General features: G+C 39.6%; 1 protein-coding gene across 1 annotated transcript in view; it reads right to left on the reverse strand.

Annotated features, from left to right (window-relative positions):
* The window catches only part of KIN (Kin17 DNA and RNA binding protein), a 34,907-nt gene that overhangs the window by 6,631 nt on the left and 1,730 nt on the right, over positions 1 to 26,546 (reverse strand). The window contains exons 2-11 of the mRNA XM_032425780.1: positions 23,303 to 23,397; positions 19,164 to 19,207; positions 18,958 to 19,080; positions 17,713 to 17,894; positions 14,873 to 14,921; positions 13,817 to 13,874; positions 7,727 to 7,856; positions 5,593 to 5,643; positions 2,705 to 2,773; positions 1,700 to 1,799 (exon numbers count right to left, since the gene is read on the reverse strand). Coding sequence (XP_032281671.1) covers positions 1,700 to 1,799; positions 2,705 to 2,773; positions 5,593 to 5,643; positions 7,727 to 7,856; positions 13,817 to 13,874; positions 14,873 to 14,921; positions 17,713 to 17,894; positions 18,958 to 19,080; positions 19,164 to 19,207; positions 23,303 to 23,397 — 901 coding nt within the window. The remainder of the gene's footprint in view (positions 1 to 1,699; positions 1,800 to 2,704; positions 2,774 to 5,592; positions 5,644 to 7,726; positions 7,857 to 13,816; positions 13,875 to 14,872; positions 14,922 to 17,712; positions 17,895 to 18,957; positions 19,081 to 19,163; positions 19,208 to 23,302; positions 23,398 to 26,546) is intronic.

Genomic DNA, 26,546 nt, shown 5'->3' on the forward strand with positions numbered 1-26,546 from the left:
ATGGTTTTTTTCACTTATTTGTCAAAGGGATACATTTTAACTTAGATTGCAAGGAGTAGAAGGTACTTAGGGGAAATGTCTACAGTCCAGAAATAATCAGAAAAAATTTTAGCTTACTTCGGCTTTTTTTTTTTTTTTTAAGAGATGGCGGGTGTGTGAGCAGAGGGGCAGGTGCAGAGGGAGAGAGAGAGAATCTTAAGCAGGCTCCATGCTCAGTGCGGAGCCTGACATAGGGTTTGATCTCAGGACCCTGAGATCATGACCTGAGCTGAAATCAAGAGACAGACACTTAACCAACTGAGCCACCCAAGTGCTCCATTTTGCCTCATTTTAAAAATCATAGAATTGGGGTGCCTGGGTGGCTCAGTCATTGGGAGTCTGCCTTCGGCTCGGGAAGCCTGCTTCTCCCTCTCCAACTCCCCCTGCTTGTGTTCCTGCTCTCACTATCGCTCTCTCTGTCAAATAAATAAATAACATCTTTTAAAAATAAATAAATAAATAAATAAATAAATAAAAATCATAGGATGGTTTGGCAGTTTCATAAAAATTTAAACATATCCCACTATGAGTGAACTATTCTACTTCTAAGTATTTTCCCAATAGAAAAGAAACCATATGTCCATATAAAGACTTGCATATGAATGTTCTTGGAAGTTTTATTTGCAACAACCAAAAAACTGTGACCAACTGAAATGTCTATCAAAAGGTGACCGAATAAACAAAAAGTGGTACATCCATACAGTCAAACACTACTTAGTAATAGAAAGAAGTGAGCTATGTATACACTTGATAACATGCATGAACCCCAAATAATTATGCTTAATGAGAGATGCCAGACCACAAAACAGGACACGTGGTATGATTTCATTCATATAAACTTCTAAACAGGAACTCTTCTATAGTGATGGAAAGCAGACAAGTGGTTGCCTCGGGGTACATGGGAAGCAGGAGTGGAGGGGTGGTGGGGAAGAATTATAAAGGAAAGTGATAAAACTTTGGGGGGTGATGGGTACATTCAGGATCTCGATTGTAGGGATGGTTTCAAGACAGTATTCATGGGTTAAAATGGATCAAATTGTATACTTTATATGAGTGCAGCTTACTGTGTGTCAATCACATCTCACTAAAGCTGAAAAAAAATTTTAAGCCATAAAGTGAGTTTTATTTTAGGGAGAAAGCATAAAGGATCCGATAAGCGGAAGTTTTAGAGTTTAACATCGCTGTGCTAGCAAGGATAGTACTGTGAAGTCTGGGTCAGAGGCAAACAACTTAGGCATAGCAGCATTCATGCTAGATATTCGGAAGTACTCAAATGATAGGGACAGTTAAGGAAAAGAAAAAGCAAAACAATACAGACTTTTACTTTACTATCTCAGGTAGCTAGAGAAATATATTAATAATAACTGTAGTACGATTAATTTTTTTTTCCTTGAGTTTGTTTTGCTTCAGGAAAAAAAAAAAAAAAAAGAATCCCAGAAAGGGAAAATTGATTCAGCCACAAAATAGCTTTCACAGAGGACTGGTAAACAAACTACCGTGTCACCTGAAATGAAGCGTATCAGTTACACCGGCAGCTATATATTTCTAGAATGGAAATCTGTGTCTGTAACTATCAAGTAATGTCAAGAAACTATGGTTTTAAGGCTGGGATCACTCATTTCGATAGCATACACATTAAACGGTCTGCAAAAAGATTTACCTGGTGCTGGAATTACTGTTTCTAAATGAGTCTGGTCAAGTTTCAGCTTGTCTCCTGAGTCAATCATCTTTACAACAGCTGTATATTTGTCAATTACTTCCTGTCATGTGAAATCAACACTTTTATAATAGCAGAAATAAGTGCACACAAATTTCAAAGGACAGAAATAGACAAGATGAAAACAAATGAAATTCCAGTCAAAAGGTAAGTACTGTAACTCCTTCTATAAATGACACTATTTTATAGATTCCATATACGACTATTCATTCTAGGCTTCTTTTTAATTTTTTAAAAATTTTATTACGTTTTTAATTCCAGTAGAGTTCACACACGATGTTACGTTAGTTTCACGTGTACAATATAGTGGTTCTATGCTTCCTAATAAAGAATTCAATTCAAGGCTTAGTGAAGGTTTTCGTCTGGAGAGAAGAAAGGACTGGTTGGTGATCTTAGACTACGACTTCAACAAATACAGTGAGAGGAAGAATGCCTAGCTTCAAGTACAATAGAAGGGCATTTCTGCATGCACAATGCTGGGTTCCAGAATGAAACTATTTAGCAATGGCAAAGAGAGAAAAGGACTGGAGCGTCGACCTTTAACTTTTAAAATCCTAGAACAACTAAAAGTTTCTCGGTCAAAACACAACAAGGAAGTCCTCCTTAGAACTCTGGGGACATAGTTGTCTTGCCCATCATTAACAAAGAGGATGTGTCTCACTGATTGGCAAGGCACGCAGAGCGAGCGAGTTTAAGCTGTGCCAGTGGGATTTCATACATGCTATTTGCCCCAGTAAGAAAGCACACCAAAGTGAAATAGAAACTATGGCCACAAAGGAATCATTTTCTCACAAATTATGAATTCAGCTTTCCTTTTATGGAACCATCAAGATCCTGAGACACAATGTTCCTGCCCCGAGGACGTGATTTTTCAGGAATATCAAAATGGCTTGACTTGGCCAGGCCCAGCTCCTTCCACAAATTCCATTCACAGCCTCCCGTCCTTACCTTCACAACACCCTTTTTCTTATGATATTTCTCTCCGAGTTTTTTGGTTATAATTTTCACGATGATTTCCTAGAAAATAACAACAAAAAAATAAAGATGAAAGGGAACACGTAAGTTAGCTTTTTGGTTTTACTCCTTCGCTTTAAACCATGTTCACCAAAAATCATAGCAAAACGTAACTGCTCTGCTAAATAAATTTTGGAGTTCTAAGCCTTCCCAATTATGCAAAACATTCCCTTAGTGATCTTTTACTTCTTCTTTCTCCCTTTACTCAACATGGTTACCAAGAGGTAAAAAAAATACCTGTCTCAAGACTGATTTCCACACTGAAGGTCTCTTGAAATCTAGGACTTTTATCTGTCAATCTCAACCCTATTAATCCATGTCTTTCACAGATAGCTTCTTTCCCTCTCTCCATTCAAGGAAGCGAAAAGGGCCGAAGATATTACAGTGTTGGTGCTCACTGCTGATAAAACCTCAGATGACAGGTCTCACTGGGAATTGCAAGGAACTGAGTCTTTGAGCTTATGCATGACATTTTTCACAGTGTTCTTTTCTCATTAGGTTACCGTGAATTTTTGATACAGACAGGATTCTTCAAGATTAGCTCCAGCTAAAAGTATCATTATTCTGAACATCTAATTCTCAAATGGGAGAGAAATCGGGGCTTATTTCATATTAACGCATTTTGAGTTTGCTTCTTTATCGTCATTTTCCTGATTTAGATTAGCTGTCTAGTGGCTGATCATGAAAATTCATTCTTCTGACTTAATGCTATAGTCACTGTAGTGATTCTGTATTTGCTACTTCACGTGAATGTAACAGAGGTACTAGGTGGTCACAAGTAAGCCAGGCTAAAAATTTTATTAATCAAAATTCAATAAGGACTTTGTAGGGAGGATATATTATAGCAGGAAAACATGTTTAAGAGAAAACGTGAATGGTCTTATTCTTAGGCCTCTATTCTAAGAATCTAAGACTTTCTAAATGAAGCCAAGTAATGCCAAAACAGCTTCTCTGATTTAGCCAGAGTATTTCTGGGCTAAATTTCTCAAAGGCCCTCATAGGTACACACTTGAAATTTGAAGCTAACTCATTACATCATTGGGCTTACTGACACTTGCTCACACAATAGAACGGTTCAAAATACTTCTTTTCTGAGTTTAAATAAAGCTCTCCAGTCTATCTGCGTGGACTGCTGGTTATTTTAACAAACGTATTGACCATTTCAACATAAGAGACACACTGAGTCATCAGAGCACTGTTGGATGATCCTCACTTTTAACGTAATACTCTGTTAGTAGGGAACTAGGAAAAACATTTGAATAATTTATTATAAGAGAGAATTACCAAACAGAAAATATAATTGAACTGAAAGTATTACCAGTGGGAAGAAAATTTTTGGACTAAAACTTGGAATGCTTTCTCTTTTTTTCTTTTGGTTTCTTTTTCCTTTAAACCAATGAAGGGCATACATCAGAATCACCTAGGAGGCTGGTCAAAATGTGCATTTCACTGCAGGAGACTGGAAGGTGGTAGTAGTAAACATATATAATCTGGAAAAAACACTTCTCTAAAAATTTGTGAATTACTCTCTGGGTAAGAACGACTGCTTTCAGCAAAATTCTTGATTACATTTTCATAAACAATAATCAAACTATTAATATTTACGCTAGCTACTGGAATGGAGAAAACGAAACAATACAGGGGTGGTTTCTTCCCTTCAGGTCCAGCCTTTACTGATCTTGACTCAACCTGTACTCAGAGACGGGGAGTCAAGGCACCTGAGACACCCCAGGACGCAGGTCTGTTGACCAGTTGAGAGCACAACCTACTGAATCAGATTGCCAGGGAGATCCTGGCTCAGGGCTTACTCTATGACCTTGGGGAAATTACTCAAATGCTTGATGCCTCAGTTTTCTCACCTCTACAATGGGAATTACAACAGGAATTACCTTATAGGGCTGATAGAAGAATTCGTTGGAAGTAGTTCATACAAAGGACTCATTTGCGATGTAAAGCAGCAAGTATTTTCATGTTAGCTAACTTGCTTCCTGAGCCTTCACTTGGGCACCATGTAGAAATGCCTCCCATGCAGAACCACAAACTAAGACATGGAAACGAAACTGTTTTCCTGCTTAGAGGGAGCAGGACTCTGAAGATCTGAATGAGAACTCTGGACTTCATGACCTTCTAGGTTATTGTTAATCTTACTTTTTGCATCAAAATTATCTAAATGACACATATTCTCACTACTTTTCAGTCTCCTATTATTGATCAAAGCAGCTTCTTTTAGAAGCTTTAACAAACGCACCCTGAGCGTCTTGCGAAAACTTTACATCTAGGTTCAAAACAGAGCATCAATAAATAATAACGTTTAAAATTATTTAACTGTTTCAAAATTATTATCTTAAAATAACAGCAATAATAAATCTACAATAAAATACAAAGCTCTACTTGAGTTTGTAAAATGAAAACCGGCTTTTTCCAACAAAGTACCTAAAGGGAGATTCTAAGTTCAATAAGCTGTAAGTTGAAAACAAGTGCTTCGGCATTCACAATTCTACCTTTCAGTCCCGTTTCTGAAAACACAACCCTTGTCTTATAGCAAAATTGGAAATAATTACAGGCTTAAATTCAAGATGTCCACAAATGAATCTGGCATTAAACTCAAGAAATCTTACCAGCCTATAAACGTGAAGTAACTCTCCAATACAGGTGCAGCTGATCATTTAAGATCAGATAAAAAGAAAAGTCATGAATGTTATAGATCTATCCGTATGATTTAAGTATATTTGAGAAATTCAGTCATTTATACCAAATGTTCTTTACATGATTCACTTTTTTAAAAGCATTCAGGAAATAAGAAGCTTCAACTGAATACGTACAGGCTGTAGCCAGTGGTCTGTCCGGGCAGTTCTTTTCTTTTCCTCTTCTATCTGTAGAACACAGAAGATACAGAATTCTCTCTTTAAAATCCTCAATTTATTTCAAATACCATTCTGTGTAGCAAATGAACACCATAAAACATATGCCTCAAAGGCGATCCGTGTAATTTACAAGCTCTGACAAATACAAATAAACATTTTTTGCAATTAATTTTTTATTAAAAGAAAAAAAAAACCCACTTGGTGGGGGGGGGCGCCTGGCTGGCTCAGTTGGTGGAGCATGCAATTCTTGATCTTGGGGTTGTGGGTTCGAGCCCCACATTGGGTGTTGAGACTACTTAAAGATAAAATCTTTTAAAAAAAAACCACACACACACATACTTGGATGTACCAAAATATGTGATAAAGCACGTCAACTGGCCAAGAAAATAAACACAAGCGACCTCTACTTAGTCAAGACTGCAAGGCCACATGCCAACGCTACATCGCCATTTCCCCACTTCCCTTGTGTGCCTGTCACAAGCTGGGAAACAAGCAACATGTTCATGTGGTAAAAACACAACACTTTAAACCAATTTTGCACAGCACGGTTAGTCCTACAGTGATGGCCAAAAGGGGCTGCTCTGTATGATAAGGATAATAAATCTTGTGAATGTAGGGCAAGAAAAACATAACCACGAGAGATGTAAGCACAAGGGTGTCCAAACAAAGAGTGCTGAGGAGCCACATCACGCCTTTTTCTTTCTCGATGGCCGTCAGTGAACCTGAAGTCCCAACTTTCAGTGGACAGGATGCTACAATTCTTTGGTTAATAATAAATTCCATTTTAATGTCTCCAACTTTCCAGTATTAACAAAGAACATTCTAAATTTAGCAGGTTTTACAAGGCAGGTAGGTCTGGCTTCCCATTTTACTTTGAATGAGATTCAGGAACCTCCTGTCATGGACTATTGAGACGTCTAAGATGTTGCTCCAACTTCTCTCTCAAACTGCAAATGCTACCACTCTCACACTCACCATGCTCCAGCCACATGGACCTTTCCTTCAGGCACCTGAATTCAAGGTCTTTCCTGCCTTGGCACCTTTTCACAAGCTACCCCCCATGGCCCGCCCTCAGACCTCCTTAGCACTTAGCGTTTTGTAATAACTTACTCACTCATTCACTTGTTCATGAACTGTCTCTCCTACTAGAGCAAAAGCCCCATGACACAGCGGGACTGTATTTTTCTCCCTACTACACAGACACAGGACCTCACACAATGCCCAGCACACAACAGCAACTCAGTATATGTTCAGTGACAGAGCAACCACATCTCTTAGTGTACACATTTTATATTACACTCTCAACTGTTTAGACCGCCCTGTATCATAAGAGCACCCAGAAATGGGGAAGACCAAACAGTTGTCTCTATCCCTTCACAAATAAAGAGGAAGGTTGGGGAGATTAGAGGAAATGATATTACAGGAAAAAACAAGTCAGCTTCTTCTATCCATTTCTTCTTTCTCTTCACCTGTCCTTCTTCTCCTTTCTACTTACTTCATAAATGTATTGATAAGATAAGGTAAGGTTATGTGTGGAAAGGGAAAGAGGAAGATTCAGAACAGCTCTAGAGGTGCAAGTAGATTTAGAGCCAAAGTGTGGTCCTCAATCTTAAATCATGGGTTTTCAAGGATTTGTCACATAGGCTTAGCCATTAGGTAAAGTCAAATGAAAACTACGTCATCGCTTCCTGCTGCTGGCTAGGAGGTGGTAAGCGAAGTCAGAGGCAAGAGGAGAACAGAGGCTGGTGGGAGGAATCCACGGAGGATGACAATTTTACAGAGCCACAGAAGGGAAACAGAGCTTTTGTTTTTAGCTGCAGTGACCGCCCAGGTCCTTCTGATTGAATTCCACTGACCATGAACACATGGAGAGTTCTGAACACAGCACCTGAGGCACGAAAATAAACTTGTGATGAGGGATTCCAACTCTACCCAGATGGAACTGCATCCAGACTACCTTCCCCTAACCTAGTCTGCATACATTTTCTGACTTTATATTAATCCAAGAATTGGTGAGACTAAACTTTCCTTAGTTTGAATTATGTCATTCCTCTAACTGCTAACACATCAATAAGCAGCTCGTAAACTATACCTCCATGATCTCGTCGAGGGCAGATTTCTTTTTTTTCTTTTCTTTTGATTGAGCTGAGCTCCGGGAAGATTCTTTTCGTTTAACTGATGCTGCATTCCCGATGGTATTCAATGCGCTTGGTCCCAAGGAACTGGTAAAAAGAAAAGCCATGCTTGTTAACAAAACCAATGCATAGAAGAAGGCTTTCTAACGTGTAGAACAGTACAGAAGAAATTTGTTACACGATTAATTTACAACAGATTAGTCAAAACAACAGAGGACCTAGGACCTAAGCAGCATGAGAACATGTAACCATTCCTGCCTTAACGCCCTCTTCCCTCTCCTCACCCCTTCACTTAGTGCCAACCATGATCAGCACAGACCAGTGGGGTGCCGGCTTCGGGGTTAGGCAGATCAGGGGCTAAGGAGGCTTCTGCTTCTGACCTTGGGTGATTCACTTTTCTAAGCTTCAGTTTCTCATCTATTAATGAGGATAACAGTGTGAGCCAACTCAGAGCTCAATTGCAAGGATTAAATAAGAGGTTGGCAAAGAAGTCTAGCAATTACTGTCAGTTCTATTTTTTGAAAGCAATCTGAACATGTCACCTAATTTTTGATCGTTCCTAACTGCCTAGAATTGACAGTGTAAATTCTACTTTTTTAGTGTGGTATAAAATTGTCACCACTGGCCCAAGAATATTATCTCTGACTTATTGTATACACCAGCCATTCTGAATAACTCGTTACTGACTGAGCCATGCCATGTTTCATGCCTTTGCAAACTGCCTCTTTTATACCTAGCGCAATCTCTCCAATTATCTCTATTTGTTCCAATTCTTTAAGATCCATTCTTCATGAGGGTTTGAACTGCCATAGCACTTTCTAGCATGTATCATACGCCACCTTGTACTATAAACATTTGCATATATGATTTGTACATATAATAATGGGTATATATTTATATATACTTATTTTTTTTCCTGTAAAGTGAGTTGCTATCTTGTGACTCACATAAAATACATGCTCAGTTAATATCTCAATTAATCTTACCAGTGTAATCATTTAGTTTGTCATATTTGCAAAAGACGAACAAAGGATAAATACATGCACGAAGCTACCATGAAGATAACCAAGGAAAAAGGTGTGATTAACAGAAAAACAACAGAATTATTATTCAGGCTTTTATTTTTCAGGGGAGAAAGCATGAGTGGAGGGGGTGGAGCAGGGACAGAGGGAGAGAGAGAGAGGGAGAGAGACAGAGGGAGCAGAAGCAGGGGGAGTGGCAGGCAGAGGGAGAGGGAGAAGCAGGCTTCCCACGGAGCAGGGAGCCCGATACGGGGCTCGATCCCAGGACCCTGGGATCATGACCTGAGCTGAAGGCAGCTGCTTAACCGACTGAGCCACCCAGGCACCCCCCCAACCACTACTTTTCTGTACAGGGGGCCCAGGTCAGGATTCCCCCACTCGGTCATCACGGCAGGTATTCTTCGTTCACTGAACTGTAACGTTTTACATTTACCCTTTTGAAAAATCACTTACTGGGTTTTGTCCCATAATTCAATCCTCTGAATAGACTTCTAAGTTCTGATTCTGTTTCTGGGACCCTTGCGCTCTGGTGGTGGGGATGTCAACTGGGGCAGCTGCTGTGGCAAATAGCGAGGCAGAACTATCATACAACCCGGCACCTCCGCTGCTGGGTCTCCATCCAAAGGGACTGAAAGCAGGGACCCAAACAGTTATCTGAACACCAATGTTCACAATAGCATGGTTCATGAACGCCCAGAGGTGGGAGTGACTCGAATGTCCAATGACTGATGAAGAGATGAAGCAAATGTGGTGTATACATACAAAAGGATATTATTCAGCCTTAGAAAGGAAGGAAATTCCAACACGTGCCGCATCATGTATGAACCCTGAAGACATTAAAGTGGGTGAAAGAAGCCAGGCACAACAGGGCAATTGCTGTAGACTTCTCCTCCTATGAGGAGCCTAGAATAGTCCAATCCACAGAGACAGAAAGCAGAATAGAGGCTACTGGGGCCTGGGGGCTACCGGGAAATGGGGAAGTAAGCATTTAATGGGGACAGAGTTTCAGTTTGGGCTGATGAGAAAGTCCGGGAGATGGATACCGGTGACGGCTGCACAACGTGACATGAATCGCCCGAACTGTATGCTTAGAAATGGTGAAAATGGTCAACTTTATGTTATATGTATGTCACCGCACAAAAAAACTAAACTGAAGAGAAAGAAAGTTTCCTATCAAGAACATTTATTTGGCCTTATTAAATGTCTACAGCGTGACAAGCAATGGTGATAAAAACACAAACAGAACAGCCCATCAGGATCTCACGACAGGGTGGGAGAACAGACCCGGAAGGGCATTCCGGGAAGTAAGGACAGAACATGTAAAGGCAAGAAAGGGTGAGCCACCGTGGCTCACTTAGGATGGGGCAAATAATTTAGCATAGCTGGAGGGCAAGGGGCGGGAGAGGCACCGGATCAGTAGCATGGACAAAAATGACATTATCCCGCAGGTGAAAGAAAGACATTTAGAAAGATCCTCCTGCTTGCAATATCACGATTCTATTAGAGCTAAAATGAATAAGGAAGAATATAAGAAATGTTGACAGAAGAAATTATGAAGGACAGAAGTCAGTAACACAGAAACCAAAGAAATGACAATTTCAAGAAAACAAAAAGTTGGTATTCTAAAAGATTAATAAAATAGCAAATTTGAGAGCCTAGGTAAAAAGAATATTGTAGAAAAATCAAAATTATACGAATTATTGAAATTTGTATGATCAAGATTATATCGAGAAGTTGAATAAACTAATGACCATAATGAAACTGAATCAGTAGTAAAAAAGTATTCCCTCACCTGTAAAAGATACTAGCACAATATTTTACCAAATTTTACCAAGCTTTCAAAGTGATAATCCCTATCCTAAAAACACTAGAGTCAAAAAAGAATACCTATACAAATCATTTTAAGAGTAGAAACTTAAATAACAATCTCAATAATGAACATTAAAGTAAAATGCAAAACAAAATAGTCTATTTTTTTCAGCTGTGTATTATTATTAATTAATTAATTTACTTTTTTAGAGAGCGAGCACCCCCCAGTGCATGAGCACACAGAGGGGGAGAGGCAGAGGGAGAGGGAGGGAGAATCTCAAGCAGACTCCCGACCAAGTGGGGAGGCCGATGCGGGGCTCAGTCTCACGGCCCTGAGATCATGAGCTGAGCTAAAATCAAGAGTCGGACGCTTAGCCCACCGAGCCGCCCAGGCGCCCCAGCTGTGCACTGTATTTGATCTTACACTACCTGCTCTAACAGTAACACCCCTCCTCCCCAAAGACGCTATTGGAGGCTGACAAATTGAGACGGGGCAAGATGGGGCTCAAATCAAGGCAAGAAATGAACGGGAACAGACTGGAAATGGAACGTTTGCTTCTAGAACAGCCCTAGATTTCTGCTTTCAGTAACTGGAGTGGGTCCTAACACAATTAAAGAAGAGAAGCCCCAAAAGAGAAATGGAAACTGAGTAACCTCTGTTCAAACACTGGAGAAGCAGGGCTTATCTTTGTGCCTCCATATAATCTAAAGTATCAATTTTTTGTATCTAGATCCTTTTGTTCATTCTGAGTTTCAGATATACAAGAGATATAAATCAACAGGAAAATAAATCTCAAACTCTATAAAAATGGACCATAATCTCAGAAAAAGAAAATTTAGATGAGTCTTTCCATTGTATTATTTGAGACACTATATATGAGTTATTATAGATACTCGAGACTGAACTCACAGAACTTAGTCAAATAAAACTATTTTTACTAGTAACATCAGAGCCTGGCATCGGGCTATAGAAGGCTAACTAGCAGACCCGAGATAACAGGTCCTCATCCTTGGAGTTAATAAATGTTACCTTATTTGGAAAAGGGTCTCTGCAAATGAGATTAAGTTATAGATTCTGAGATGAGATTATCCTGGGTTGCCTGAGCGGGCTCTCTATGCAACCACATGCATCTTTTTACGTGAAGATGGAGCAAAGAGAAATGTGAAGACACTGCTTCTGAAACTGAAGGATGCAGCCACAAGCTAAAGAACTCCAGAAGCCACCAGAAGCTGGGCAAGGCAAAGACAGGAATCCCCCCAGAGCCTCCAGAGGAAGTGCCGCCCTGCATGTGGCCTGATTTTGGCTCAGGGATACTGACTTCAGACTTCTGGCCTCCAGAGACAGAACACATTTCTGTTGTTTCAGGACACTTGGTTTGGGGTGCCTGGATGGCTCAGTCAGTTAAGCATCTGCCTTTGGCTCAGGTCATGATCCCAGGGTCCTGGGATCGAGCCCCCCATTGGGCTCCCTGCTCGGTGGGGAGCCTTCGTCCCCTCCACCCCTCCCCCTGCTCGCGCTCTCTCTCTCACTTTGCTCTCTCTCAAATAAATAAATAAAATCTTAAAAAAAAAAAAAAAGACACTTGGTTTATGGTAATTTGTTACAGCAGCCATAGAAAACTAATACAAGGGAGACCAATTTGGGGGCCACTGGGACCAATTTTAACATTTACCTACACTCAGGAATAACAAATAATAAAGGAGAACGGAGAGAAACATGTACGGGTCTAAAACCATAAGGCGTGTGTGACTGGATATATTTGACTCTGTCTTCCAGGTCATATCCTACCAATATTTTGAAAAGAATTTTCTTTTCAAATGTACTGTATGTGGGACCCAATTAACCATGTCCTTCATGGTATCTAATGTACGTATCAATTCTGAAGCATTTAGATCAAAGTGAAGATCTCTGGCAAGCCCAGAGAAGCAGTTATACATTGCTCCTCTATTTCCTTCACTTCTCCTGGCCACTTTTCTAGCTGTGCCAAGAAGCACTAGCCTATAACTTAACCAAGAAAACTGAGTTAGGTCTTAAATAAACAACACGTAAAATACTAAGTAAAGGGGTGCCTGGGTGGCTCAGATGGTTGGGCGTCTGCCTTCTGCTCAGGTCATGGTCCCGGGGTCCTGGGATCAAGCTCCGCATCAGGCTTCCTGCTCTGCAGGGTGTCTGCTTCTCCCCCTCCTTCCTGCTCGGGGTCTCTCTATCTCTGTCTCTCTCAAATAAATAAATATTTTAAAAAATAAAAATAAAAATAAATAAATAAAATACTAAGTAAAATAAATATTGGCCAACTCAAAACGAAATTCTGGTAGACGCTGGGAAGGCATCTTCCTGAATATCTTACCGTTTTGTTTTGTTTTGTTTTGAATCTCCATAACCAAACTGGACACGTTGCGCATCACAGATCGTGAATAAATATTTGGTGAAAAAACAGATAAGAACCGCAAGAGAAGAGAACATGAAAAGGGAACAGAACCAACCTGACCACATGCTATGTCAGGGTTTGGCAAACTCCAACCTGAGGGCCAAATGCAGCCTGCCGCCTGTATTTATAAGTAAGATCATATTGGAATACAGCCACGTGCATTTGTTGGCACATTGTCTGTGGCTGCTTTCTCACTCCAATGGCAGTCAAGTGGCTGTGACAAAGACAACCGGCCAATCATGTCTGAAATACTTACTATGTGGCCTTTTATAGAAAAGCTTGGTCAGGCCCTGCTCGGCTACTTACACCAGGCAGCCGGGAGCACAACTACGAGTACGTGCCTTCTGGTGCATTTATACTTTACCAGGGCCTAAGAAGGCGGGTGAATAACCTAGTTTCTGTTCTCACAAAATCTTAACACAGTAGGCAGAACAAAAACTGTATACCCAAGCTAATATTTAAATTTGGTGAGCGGGCTGTGATAGAAAAATCCATAGCACTGCAATAGCTTAGGGGAGCCACTAAGCAGAGAAGGACTCAGAGAAAAGCAAACACTTGTCATGTGAGGCATTTAATCAAAATGTGCCTTTCCTCAGAAGCATCGTATCACGGGCAGGTAAGGAAAAAGACAGGTGCTAACAAAAGAAAACCACCGTCAAACAAAAATGAGACAAAGAAGAAAATTACAACCAGAAAAAAGTAATTCACAATCCTGCGCTTTCAAAGTGTAGTAATCAATATCTCACAAAAATTCTCAGGTTCTAAGATGTATGTTCATGGAGCTCACCTTGATTTGGATGACGTTGCTGCTGAACTACATGCTCCTTTATTCAAATTAAATGTAACTGGAAGAAAAAAAATGATGTATTTTTTTACATGTATATTTCATCATATGTATTATATATATATATTGTGTGTGTGTGTGTATATATATTTCAGGAAACTTATAAAACTTATCAGATAAGACACCACAATGTATCCACAAAGAAAGCTCACGGACATTTTGAATAAATGAGAGCTGGAATGCTCCTATCCAGAGATGATGAATTCCCGCAGATAATAGTGAACGGATGCTCACAGAGCTGGGAAAGATCTACATATGATCAAGCTATAGGGGACTGCCTTGGCCGCTCCCCATCTCCACGGGCCCCCTCTCCCCGTGCTAAGGGGACAGGACTCCAATTTTGTGTCTTACACCTCTCACGCATGGCTTGGAGGATGATAGAGTCTGAATGTTTGCATCCCCCTAAAACTGATATGTTGAAAACCTAATGCCCAAAGTGATGGGATTAGGAGGTGGGGGGCTTCGGGAGGTAAATAGTAAGGTTCTTTTGCTCTAAACCAATCAAAATGATGCCACTTCCTTTCCCAGTGCCTATTCTTGAGGTGGAGGCTGATATGGACTGGCCAGTGATATTCAAAAGGAAGTCTGCTGCCTGGAGGAGTGTCTCCTAGGAAAAGTTTTCCTGCTCACAGGGGACTCCAGAAGAGATGCTCTCTGTCATCCTTTGGACATTGTTGGGTGTGCATACGATGGCTGAAAGTGCCTACCACCACCTTGTGTCCAGCTCCTGATGGATGGCCTGGCATCCAGAACCGCCCTACCTCTGGGACTCTTGTTCTGGCAAGGTATTTCCTTATTATTTAGGCTAATTTTGGTCGGTTTTGTTACTTGCAGCTGAAAGCATCCTACCTGATTTATTGTTACCTTTTCATAAATCGGTAAAAACAATGCAATCCAGACAGATTATACATCTTGCCCCTAAACATGGTGCTAGGTTTTGGCAGAGCCAATATAAAATCATCCATATTAAAAGAAGAATAAGAAAAAAAGTAAAGCCACCTTTTTCTTCATCATTTTCCCTGCTTAATTCTGTAAAAATAGGAGCCTCCTAAAAGGAAAAAAAAAAAAAGAGTATGAAGGTTTGGTTCACAGTGCATTTACTATCAATATTCAATAGTCCCAATTATGACTTGCTACCCATGTTGCAAGGCAGCTCCAACATGCAGCTCTAAAATGATGAAAATCCAGGCACCTGGATGGCTCAGTCAACCGGTTAAGCATCAGCCTTCAGCTCAGGTCATGATCCCAGAGTCCTGGGATCTAGTCCCGCATTGGGCTCTCTGCTCAGCGGAGAGTCTGCTTCTCCCTCCCCCTGCTCGTTCTCTCTCGCTTTCTCAAATAAATAAATGAAATCTTAATAAAAAAATAAAATGATTAAGAGCTTGTTAAGAAATTATATGTACTGCAAATATTCTTCAACTAAGAATTATTCTAAAGGGGAAAAAAGTGGCTTCTCTGTACCACATCTCAGAAGACTACTTACATTTTTATTTCTACTATAATTTAAACAGGAAACAACATAAAACAATAAACCTTAAGAATTTTAGCTAGAGGATGGGGCACCTGGGTGGCTCAGTCGGTTAAGCATCTGCCTTCGGCTCCGGTCATGGTCCCAGTGTCCTGGGATTGAGCCCTGCATTGAGTCTGTTTCTCCCTCTCCCTTCCCCTGCTCATGCTCTCTCTCGCTTGCTCTCTCAAATAAATAAAGTCTTAAAAAAAGAAAAAAAGAATTTTAGCTAGAGGATTACTTTAAAAAGCAAAACACTTCTATACTGTGGGATAGTTTAGTGTAAGATCAAGAACCTAAAACGAACTCAGACAGAACTGCAGGTCAAACCCACCTCTGCACATTATTAGCTTCATCACCTGTCAATCTCACGATCTCCCTGTACCTCAACTATTCTGTCTTTAAAATGGGAATAATATGCATATGTAGGGATGTCATAAAGGAAGCATTTAGCATAATGCCTGCAATAGTGTTTGATAAATGTTGATTTAACAAATGTTGATTGTTTTTTCTATTAATAAAAATGTTGTTCTTGAGATCCTGCTGAGATATTCTTTCTCCATTAGGATCTCACAAAGGAAGGCGAAAGACATGATGTTGCTTTTTAAAAATTTATAATATTTAAGAGTGCAATGAGGAAGCACTAATCAGTAGGACTTCCACTGCCTTTTAGGGGAAGATGCTATTTATACTTGAAAAGTACGAATTAACTTGAAGGTTTTAGTAGAATTACGCTAAAATGTTAAAAAACAATGCTATTCCAAAAAGTAAACCAATTTCCTCTGTACATGATGTGATCCTTCTTAATTTCCACAATAGGAAATTACCATTTTCCCTCTATTGAAAGCAGAGGTTTAAAATGAAAAAGGTAAGAGAAGAATTTCAAGAATAAAGAACTTTCAATCTTAGGCAAGGGTTTAAATTTGACAGTTACAGCAGTTTAATAACCATTGTTATTTTAATTTAATACAGAAAACTCCTAAAAGGCTGTGTGAATACACGCATATGAATACACGGATATGGAAAGAGTACCATAATACACATGCACACCCATCACTTATCAAGGAGGTCAACTAACATGGTATAAAAGTTGACTCATGAACGGATCTTTACTTTCTTATTGCCGACTACTTCCTGCATCTCTCTGTACAAAACAGCTTCTATAAGACATGTACACTAATGATCAGAGCAGCTGTATTCACCATAGCCAAAAACTGAAAACAATCCACATGTTTCTCAAAAGGAGAATGGATAAATTGTGTGACGTTCATAAAATGGAATAGCAGACATCACTTTTTAAAAAAGAGTTAAACACTGATAGGAAAGAATATAGGTACAGGAAACATAAAGAACTTCTGTTTAAGTTAAAGAAGCCAGACAGAGAGTATATGGTATGATCACATTTCTACAAAGTTCACAAACACACTAACAGATAATCAACAGTGGTACCAGAAGAACCCTGGTTCCTTCTTGGGGGACGGGGACTATTAACTGGGGATGACGATGACCCCTGGAAATGGTCTATTTCTTGATCTGGTGGGTTGCTACATAGGCTATCCATCCATCTACTTCCATCCATCCTGCTAAAGACACATACATGTGTAAAATTTCACTGAGCTGTCACCTTAAGATTAACGCCCATCATACACTTTATCACATGTATCTTATACCACAGAAGCTTTTTAAAAATACTAAATGGCTAGTAGTTTCACATATATACTAGGTTATATTTTCCTGTACTTTTGATACGTAAGCACCATGAGGCAGTGAGTTTTTACCTTCTGTTTACTGCTCTATCCCCAGTGCCTAGAAGAAGGGCGTACCCAATAAATATTTGTTAAAATAAATGCCTTACTCTAGTTATTCCAACATCTGAACCACCTGAACCATGTCTTCCTTCCCCCATTTGTCTGGGTTTTGCCCATTGATTCTTCAAGCCCAGAGGTTGTATCTACCTTCAGATACTCTGCATCCTCCCCAGAATGGGGTAAATGCTGGCCCTATAGGTTCCCACACTGTGTTTAACTCCAGCACTACGTTAATTCCAGCCCAGTAATGTGATCTGCTCTGTCTTCCCCATTGGCTATCGCCTCTGCCTTAGGGATAAGGAAACCGAGGTTTAGAAGATTATATAATTCTACGAGACCGTGAGTCAGTAAGTTAGGAATTGAACCCAGATTTATCTCAACTCCAAAACCTGGGCTTTTATACTTGGCCATGTTCTTTCTTCTCTTAATTAAGGAACAAGACCTACAAAATTCAAGTCAATGCTTAAAAATTTTGCTTCCTGAAGCCTTTCTCTGTTGCCTCCCAGAATGATATTGTTGCCCACCTGTTCTTTCCCTTCCAGACCTCTTCTCACTTGTTCTTCAATAAATTTGGCTGTTTTTTCCTCATCATCAAGGTCCTGCTTCTTCTTTTTCTCTAGTTCCAGTTGCCGGCGGATAGTTTCTGGGTCCCTGTCTATGTACTGAATATACCAGCCTTTCGGGGTCTCATCCACCTTGCACAAACCTTAAAAAAAAAATTTTTTTTGCATACAATCAAAACTAAAAGTAAATACAAATGTGTTTTATCTCTGCATCATGTGCTTATTCATTCAAATACATTCATTCAGTTTTGTATGGTGACAAACATAATAAAATAAAATTTAATTTAAAAAAGTTAAAACAAATACATTCATTCAAACACATTCAAATACACAAATTCATGCAGCACACAAATTTTCCATATTCACAGCTGATGAAACTTAGGTATTTTAAGTAGAATATTTTATCTCCTTAAACAGAAAAAATTATTATTCTGATTTTTAACTAGCTAGGTTAAGTCAACTATTTAAGCAAGGGAAACACACGAAAGAAGTATTACCTCGCTTATTTAACTGTTTCTAAGTATTTAACATACAAGGAGTACATGATATTCTGCTAACTTACTAAGTAGAAATTTTCCCCATACAATGGAGTAAAGTAACACACTGAATAAGTAATACATTGACAGAAAATTTCTTTCTCCTCTCTTCTCCCTAGCTTCAGCCTAGGAAGATCAGAAATGGAATAAACTGAAATAAAATGTTAAAAAGCTTGTGGTGTGCCTGGATGATTTCGGCTCAGGTTGTAATCTCAGGGTCTGAGATCGAGCCCTACGGGCTCCCTGCTCAGTGTGGAGTCTGCTTCAGACTCTCCCTCTGCCCCTCCCACTTGTACTCTCTCTCTCTCTCTAAAATAAACAAATAAATGTTTTTTAAAAATAAATAAATAAAAACCTCCTTAAGCGGGGTAACAAAAGTTTCTGAAAGTAAAATGAATACAGCGATAAAAAAGGAAGGACTGATAATAATTCTTACCCCAAATGAGAGGATGCTTCGGTGATACATCTTTGAACTATCAAAAGAACCATTCCAGACACTCATATTCAAGTGTAACAAATGAAATCAATCCTGGAAGATTCTGCTCCTGTCCACGAGTTTTTAATTGCCCTACTCATCCTTGTTTCTGTAAATTTACACAGAAACTATGACAATTCTCTCTCCCTGCATTGGAGCCACGTAACAACTATTTAAATCCTGTCTTATTCTTACCTTCTCTGCCCAGCCACTTAGTAAAATCAGTCAGAGTCTCCCACTGAGTGGCATTCATATGGATGTGCTCTCGATGGCTGATATACTCATTATAAACGATGTTGTTGTGAACTCTCTTAGTGCCTAAGAACAAAATACGACACTGTCAATCCTGCGCAGGTTATAAGATTATGACATTGTTATATGCACAATACTCGGATGCTTACCAAAGCGTCTCCTGAGAAGTTCTAGGAAGTCATTTCGGAATTCCCTAATAAGGAAAGGAAAGAGAGCATTATGGTAATTCTACAAATATAAAGCATCATCTTCCTGAAATGTAAGCCAGCATAGTGTGAACGCCCAAATGATATACAAGACATCCATGTGAATATCTATTACGAACCTTTAAAAATTAAAAAAGGAAGGAATCCCGAAAGAGTGTAACTTTTAAGAACTATAGTTAAAAGTCAGTCTGGAGTTGAAACTGGAGCAGCCGTAACCAAACTGACTAAACATCTTTGCAGAGGTTCCTTCATCAAGTCTCTTAGTGCTACTGAATGTGGCATAATAACGCAGTTCTTCTTCTTTTTTTTTTTTTATTACGTTATGTCAGTCGCCATATAGTACATCATTAGTTTTTGATGTAGTTTTCCATGATTCCTTGTTTGCGTACAACACCTGGTAACAAAACTTCCCTATTCCACAGGCAATTGGCACTTACCGTGTCCCTCTGAACTGAGTACCATGCTAAGTGCTAGGTAAACATAGGTGAATAAAACAGGAATCTTGACCCAGGTTACAATCTAGCAGAAGCAATCATAACAGAAATCAAACTGCAAAAGAGATATAACAAAGTATCAGGGGAGTCGAGGGAGATGCCCAGAGGTGATCTCTAATATGTGCAGTGAAGTATAAACAGGACTTTAGAGATGAAGAGGAAGAGGCCATTCCCAGATGGCAGAGAGATATGAAAGCATCACATCTGGGAAATGATAATCTAATTGAGCTAATGTTAAGAGTAGATAGAAATGAGGGACACAGTGGGATTGAACAGAATAGAATAATGGGGCGGGGGTGGAAGACAATAGCTGGAAAATACTGGTAGGGCTAATCTTTGAAGTATCTTGAATGTTATGCTAAAGAGGGTGGGTTTTATGCGTGCAGTGGAAAAGCACCAAATAATTTATTTAGGAATTAGTCTGTGAAAATCTGTGATTTAGAAAGATAATCCTGTGGAAAGTATAGAACAAGAATTCTCAAAGTGTGGTCCCCAGCACAGCGGCATCAACATCACCTGGGAACTAGATAGAAATGCCAAGTCTCCAGCCCCACCTCAGATCTACTGACTCAGAACCTGCCACTGTGGTCACAAGCCCTGCAGGTGATTCGGATGCATGTAGTGGTTTGTGATCCACCGGCATAAAACATGTCTGGGAGGAGCGGAAGCTGCAGCTGGGAGCCCAGTGAGGAATTCATGGAATTAATTTAGGCGAGAAATGATGAGAACTATTATTACTAGAGCCGTGAGAATGGAGAGGATGCAAGTTTAAAGGACACCGTAGAGGAGAATTGACAACAGGGACTTCCCAGCCTCGCATTCCGGGTAGGCAGTTATCAGCCAGCCCAGGATAACAAGCAGGTGTGGTGGGCAGAATACTGCCTTTAGCTTTAAAATGTTGGCTCTGAGAGAGCCTTCAGAAACATAGAACTGTGCAGAGAAAAAAAAAATCTACACCTTAAGACAGATGTTAGGAATGAACGGTAAGATTTAGGAGTCATCCAACACAAAGGTTAACAGCTGCAAGAATAACGGAACTCCTGGAACCCCTGTACTATGGAGGGAAGGAAGCCAAGCGGGTGTCCTGAAGAACGTTCTTGCATTTGAGGAGCTGGGGGGACAGGCAGAGGGTTAAGGAAAAAAGTAAGCAGAGGGAGGAGGAGTAGGAAAGAATGGAAAACAGAGAGGTGTTCACGGACAGTTAAGCACCATCCACTGAGAAAAGATAGAAGGAAGATGGAAAGAGGCACAAGCGACCCTCCAGGGGGCTGGCGGAAGCGGAGGGCAGCTACCGAGGACAAGTGGACAGGCGTAGAGAGGAAAGCTCCAGTGTGGATGGCTCTGGCCAGACTGCTATTTCCCCAAATGTGGCACATGTAGCCAGTGTATTCCAGATGTTCTTAGGCGGTTCACAGATAAATCCTTTCTGCCCTTTTACACTGTGCTACTTGCCTTGATGGCACGAAAGCCATGCAGGGAGAACCTGCTGGCATCTTAGCCAAGTCCAGGCAGTAGGCAGTGAGGCCACCCTGGACTAGCGGCCCAGGTCTTCTTCATGGGCAGGCGCTCTCGGTGAAAGTCAATGCCAGTCTCATTGAGAAGGTCCTTGACAAAGCAGTATCAGTAACAGGATTAAATCTCAACCTGTGGGGCTACCTCTGTCCACTACCCTATGTGATGAAATGGGATTATGAGTAAACTACTTCTGTTGCTGGACAGTGATTGTCTTGAGCAAAGCACTTGCGCAATCGTCTGAGCTTTGCGCTGAACTACCTTTTTTCACGGAGCACCATTTTTATTGGAAAGAATGACTGACAAATCAACCATGATTATTCCAAATTGGATATTTAGTAGACATTTCCTCAAACATAAACAAAGGGAGCCTTGTCATATCAAGGAAAACAATGGATGGTATTTGTTGCCAATGATAAAATTTGAGCTTTCGAGCAAAAATTTGAATCTGGTAAACTAGCATCAGTCACTGTGAGTTTGACATACGTCCCAAAACTTAAAGACATTTCCGATGACACTGATGCTCACATTAATAAATATGATTTTATAGCTACTGTGTAACAAAATGTGTCACCATTCAGAATACTCAGTGAACCAATATTTTCCAAATGACCAATGCATGATGATATAAAATCATGCATGGGTACGAGATCCATTTAAAGTGAAAGATCGAGGGATCATAATGTAATAGAATATAAAAAGTTTGCTGATATGGTTTCAGATTCCACACTGCAACTGATCTTTAAGAAACTACTCATGCCAGGGAAGCCTGGGTGGTTCAGTCGGTTGAACCGCTGACTCTTGATTTTGTTCCGGTCATGAATGAGCCCTGCGTTGGGCTCCACCCTCAGCGGAGAGTCTGCTTGTGGATTCTCTCCCCCCTCGGCCCATCCTCCCACTCATGCACAGGTGTGTACACTCTCTAAATTAATAATAAATAAATATTAAAGAAAAAAGTTTAAAAAACTCCCATGCCGTTGTTTTGATGTAGTATCAAAGAAGAACATCCAAAATTATCTGAAAAAGGCTATTAAAATATTCCCCCCTTCCAGCTATACATCTATGAACAGGGTGGGCTTTCTTTAAGTGCTTCCCAAAACATTTTGAAACAGACTGAATGCAGAAGCAATTGTGGTATCCAACTGTCTCCTATTAAGTCAGACATTGGAGAGATTTGCAAAAATGTAAACAGTGCCACTCTTACTTTTTTGTTTTAGAAAATAGAGGTTTAAAAAAAAAAGAAAATATAGGCTTTTTAAATTAAAAAATTCATTTATTTTGACATGTAATAGGTTTATTATTATTTTAAATAAATTAATAAATACATTAATTTTTTTTCATTTTTAATCTCTAACTTACAAATAGCACTATATCAATATCAAACATAAACAAAAACTCTTTGGGGCTCTTCAATAATTTTTAAGGGTGCTTAAGTGCTAAGTCCACTCTCGGCCTCCTTAAGAGCTCTTCTCCTGTCCCTCGGCTCAATCCCACACTACTGGCCTGATGTCAACGCTCCATCCTAGAACTTTGGAAAGAAAGAGCTAGGAAACTAAACATTAATAGTAATAATAATTAACAGCTATTAATCGAGTACTGGGTACTCTTCTAAACACTTTAAAAGTATTAACTCATTAATCTTTATATAAGCTCTAGAAAATAAAGCAAACGCTTGGAAGACGCTGCTGTTTTTAGTCCCATTTTACAGATGAGCAGGCAAAAGCACAAACAAATGTAAGTGGTTCAGCCAGTCACACAGCTCATGAGTAGAGAAGCCTGGATTTGCAGGTTTAAGGTAGGCAGTCTGACTCCAGAGCTATGCTCTGAGCCACAACTGAGTTAGAAAGAGAGTTTTTTATGCTTGAAGTGCAAGACTAAATTGTGAGAACCACTTTTGCAACAATTTCATACTCTGATAAACTGTCAAAGGAAAACAAAACCTGAGCACAGGATAATACAGCTATTGTGTTAATGTGTAAGGAATAAACACAGCTCCCAATATAGAAAATACTAAGCATCTACTAAATGTCCAACTCAATAAAGCTTATGAGAAAAGGATGTCTTCAAGTTACTTACTCTGAAAAATAATCCATAAACTGCTGAGGATTTTCGGAAGCCAGCAAGAGTTGTCTCTGATGAGATTCGGACATACAGTGACATTTGAAGCCATTCTACAAAAATGTAAAGGTAGTAGTTACATTCTGATTTAGGTCATCACAATGGGCCCTAAACAGAAGTATTTAATCAACCCTAAAAAGCTACTCTTTGATAATAAATTGTAAAGCAAAAAAAAAAAATAGGAAAAAGGAAAAGAAAGGGAAAAAAAAAGAAAAATCACTAGCTCTAAGCACACTATTATTTTTATTTACAAGTTTTTTACAAGGTTGAGTTATGCAACACTGCTAACCAAAGAATTATTCCAGATTAAAGAGAGAAAAACAGTGCTTTGGAAAACAGACATTAGTAAGAAATGTGACAGGGCACAGTACCAGAAGAGTGACTTTGTTTTTTAAATCACTTTAACAAATTCTACTGAGCACCTACTTCATGTAGGGCTGTGCAAGTGCTTGGAGGGATGGAATGAAGTAAGATGGGCTAGTAGTGAATTTCCATGAAGGGGACTATTTTCACTCTACTTTAGTTCATTATCCAAAACACACTGCGGCATATTACAGAAACCTCATGTGAAATACACTAAATCTGCATCTTCTTCAGATGACTATAAAAAAATTACAAGCTTTGACTTGTATCTACTCAACTTAACATTTACACCTGGTTCTTCATAGAAAGAGAAATGAAAAATGTGTCTCTCCTCCTGTATTCCCCATCTCGGTGAACAGCACAATCCCACACCCACAGCCAGGACCCTAGAGACAGGCATCCTCGAGTCCTCCTCTACGTCTCCCTTCCACGTACCACTAAGTCCACTCTCGGCCTCCTTAAGAGCTCTTCTCCTGTCCCTCGGCTCAATCCCACGCCACTGGCCTGATGTCAATGCTCCATCCTGATAAACTTCCTAAGCTCTGGTCGCCCACGGACTACCTACACTATTCCTGCCTCATCTGTGTAGTACCTGTGAATTACTCTTACTTAATTGTATCTTAAAAGGAAACTTAGTATCAGTCTCATAAATGAAAAACCCAGTACTACTTTCCATGAATTGAAAATAAATCAGTAAAATGAAAACAAAATGATGTTACTAAATTCTAGAAACCCATGAGTGGATGGGCAGAAGGGGATACTCTGGATCTGATCTTCTCCCTCAATTTTCCAACACTGAGAGAGGGGAGGACCTTAGAGGGGCTAACTTCTCCTCCTACAGGTCACCCTCCCAGGTAGGGAAGGCAATAAACAGATTTGAGGGCAAACAGGACAGAACCACCACAAGTGTCTTACTCTGAAATTGGTAACCAAAGGAAAGAATTAAGCCTTTAACCTCCTTTTCTCATAGGAATTATAATTTAGGGTAACATTTAAGGATAACCAAATAGGCCTACTTAATGAGAAAAAGGACATTTTTTAGAAAAGAATGGTAGCCAATAATAAATTTAGAAAAATATAGAAAAACAACCACTTTGCAACTCTTAAGGCAATAATGGACTCAAGCAAGGATGCTAAAACACCTAAGTAAAAGACTGATGGGAAACTAGATATATTCTTTACTAGTTACTTGCTCTTGCAAGAGGAAAAATATTACTTTCTAACATTACTTTACAGGCTGTCATATTTACTCAAATATCCTAGCACTACCAGATATTTATGGGCTTCCTTATGTGATGTAATAGGAAATACATGGGATCACCTATCAAGTAGTCTTCCCCAAAATATTTAACCTAAACCTAATCAAGCCTTCAGATCTAAGTTCCAGTTTATAGAAACTATAAGTTAGAGAAGGAAGGTGAAAGACAACCACAAGAAAACCTAATTGTTTCATACCAGAAAGTGGCAATGCTCCAAGGCAGTTACTGGCCTAGTCTCTTCAAGCCAGTGTCAGAAAAACAACTGAATAGCAAAGATATGAAAGTAACTCAAGAATCCAGTGATAGATGAATGGATAAAGAAGATGGATAAAGACATACACAATGGAATATCACTCAGCTATAAAAAGGAATGAGTTCTTGCCATTTATAACACTATGGACCTAGAGGGTATTATGCTATGTAAAATAAGTCAGAGAAAGGCAAATTTCATGATTTCACCCATATGTGGAATCTAAAAAACAAATGAATAAACAAAAACAAAAGCACAATCAGACCTATAAACACAGAGAACAAACTGATGGTTGCCAAGAGGGGAGAGGAAAAGGGGGTGGGAGGATGGGCAAAACCGGTGACGGGAAGTGGGAGATATAGGTCTCCAGTGATGGAATGAATATGTCATGGGAATAAAAGGTACAGCATGGGGGGGGGGGCGCCTGGGTGGCTCAGTCAGTTAAGCGGCTGCCTTCGGCTCAGGTCATGATCCTGGGGTCCTGGGACTGAGCCCCATGTCCGGCTCCCTGCTCAGCAGAGAGCCTGCTTCTCCCTCTCCCTCTGCCTGCCACTCTGCCTACTTGCGCTCTCTCTCTATCTCTCTGTCAAATAAATAAATAAAATCTTTAAAAAAAAAAAAAGATAGCATGGGGAATATAGTCAATGGTATAGTAATAATGTTGTATGGTACGGATGATAGCTATACTTGTGGTGAACACAGCATAAGGTATAAACTTGTATATGCATAAGGTATAAATTATGTTGTACACCTGAAACTAATGGAACTAATGTAATGTGTGTGTAATGTGTGTCAACTATAGGCATATAAAAAAATTAACTAAAAAAAAAGAAAAATAATTGGGTTTCAGGGGGGCAGAAGGGAGGGTGAGGGAAGTGGGTTCTATACTCAGTTTAGAATTGAGAGAGAAATAAAAGCCCTAATAACCAACTGCAGAAATTTTTAAGGAAACAAAACTATTCTGTATGATACTACAGTGATGGATATATGTGTCATTATACGTTTGTCCAAACCCATAGACCATCCAACATCAACAGTGAACCCTACTATAAACTAAAGACTCTGGTGATGATGATGTGTCAATGTAGCTTTATTGATTGTAACAAAAGTACTACTCTTTTGCAAGATGCTGATCCTGGGGAAGTTGTATATACGTGAGGCCTGAGTGTGTATGGGAAATCTCTGTACCTTCCGCTCATTATTGTTGTGAACCTAAAAATGCTCTTAAAAAAAAATCTATTTTTTAAAGTCCAAATAACAAATCCAATTCATAGCTTTTGATTCGATCTTGGTTTGAAAATAACTTTTAAAAAGCATTTGTGGGAACAAG

The sequence above is a fragment of the Phoca vitulina genome, unplaced genomic scaffold (assembly GCF_004348235.1).
Source record: "Phoca vitulina isolate PV1807 unplaced genomic scaffold, GSC_HSeal_1.0 scaffold33, whole genome shotgun sequence".
NCBI classification, from domain to species: domain Eukaryota; kingdom Metazoa; phylum Chordata; class Mammalia; order Carnivora; family Phocidae; genus Phoca; species Phoca vitulina.